Source organism: Galeopterus variegatus, unplaced genomic scaffold (assembly GCF_000696425.1).
Source record: "Galeopterus variegatus unplaced genomic scaffold, G_variegatus-3.0.2 Scaffold2340, whole genome shotgun sequence".
NCBI classification, from domain to species: domain Eukaryota; kingdom Metazoa; phylum Chordata; class Mammalia; order Dermoptera; family Cynocephalidae; genus Galeopterus; species Galeopterus variegatus.
The window spans coordinates 277,917-279,334 of record NW_007728451.1 but is presented as its reverse complement, the minus strand read 5'-3'; the positions used below and the strand labels follow the sequence as shown (position 1 = coordinate 279,334).

The following is a 1,418-nucleotide window of genomic DNA, read 5'->3' as shown; positions in this document are numbered from 1 at the left end:
TCAAAGTGGGTAACTTTAGTTTTAGATTAGTTGACTTAAAGTCATTTTGTTTTGGTGACAAAGAACAGGGCCAGTTGTCTCATTAATTCGTTTCTAATAAATGAATATAAAACCATATTATCGACAAGTAAAATAATACTAGTTTCTCCTTTATCCTGAAAGAAGGGAATAGCAAATCCATTAGGGAATGAAGAATTTGAATGCATTTGTCTTATCTAAAATGTACCCATCTTAGAGAAATGTCCTATAAAATAATACAAATCTAGAAAGGATTGCCCTCTAAATAGAAACACACACACACACACATTCACACACACACTAGGTGAAGTGGACCATATCCTTTTGGATGCCAAAGAAAAATACAAACAAAGACCTGAATTTATTATTAGAGTTGCTCTGGCACAGTTCTGGGTGTAGGCATTTGTGTGTGTATGTTTTATCCTCTCTTGAGATTTCTAATTAATGGTACTAGGTTAAAGAAGATACTGGGAGTCAGCCTCCAAAACAGCCTGATATGCATTAAATTCTGAGCAACTGGGAAATTTTAGTCAAAATAGGAACTGACCTGTTAATAATTTCAAGAAGACTCGTGATCATTAACCTCTCACCTGGCAAGTGTCTTTTCAGAATAAACAAATTAAATGTTAATATGTAGCCTCAGCCAGCTCTGGAGAAGAACTCTGGGCGAGTTTCAAGTGTTATTATGAAATGCTTCTTGGAAAGGAATGAGGCAACAATTTCTTGAGTCAGCACAGAACAAAAAGCAGTGTTTGGACTGAGGCATACTTATGTTCATATCATAGCATTGCAACTCACTATTCGTGGGATATTGGACAAAGCCCTTCACTGAACCTCCATTTTCTCATTAGTGACATGGATATGATAGCAAATATCTTGTAGAGAAGTGATGCAAATTAAATGAGAGAAAACACAAAATAGTGCCTGGCTCAAAATAGTTGCTCCATAAATGTGACTCTCTTTTCCTCCTCTTTCACATTAACTTTCTCTTCCTTACTCCCCTCAGAATTTTCCATTGTCACCTTCAAGGATGCAGGAAGGCTCTTTATCAATGATTTCTCCAGCGTCTGCAGCATCTGAGCACCTTGCAATGGGAACATCGTGGAAGATACTTGAACCTAGAGAGATAACCAAGGAAAGCCCAGGAATGAGAAGAGCTAGAGGAGATTCACAAACAACAATAGCAAGTTCTATATTAACGGCCAGGTCTCTTCAACTCTAAGAAATGACAAGAGTGACAGAAAGCACAGGTGTGGGGGTCTCTTTCTGAATTTTGCAGTCTCCTTTCTTACCCTTTGATGGATTCCAGCCATTGGTTTCACTTTAGAGTAACAAGTATATTTTTAAATACACATAACATCTTTTGAGTTTTAGCTGCTGTTAGTGATTTTCCTGACTCC

The 1,418-nt window shown here is 37.3% G+C and overlaps 1 protein-coding gene across 1 annotated transcript in view; it reads right to left on the bottom strand.

The window, feature by feature from the left end:
• The window catches only part of LOC103597524 (glycine N-acyltransferase-like), a 19,405-nt gene that overhangs the window by 11,028 nt on the left and 6,959 nt on the right, over positions 1-1,418 (bottom strand). Inside the window, exon 2 of the mRNA XM_008581380.1 lies at positions 1,041-1,136. Within this exon, the coding sequence (XP_008579602.1) occupies positions 1,041-1,118 (78 nt within the window). The 5' untranslated portion in view covers positions 1,119-1,136. The remainder of the gene's footprint in view (positions 1-1,040; positions 1,137-1,418) is intronic.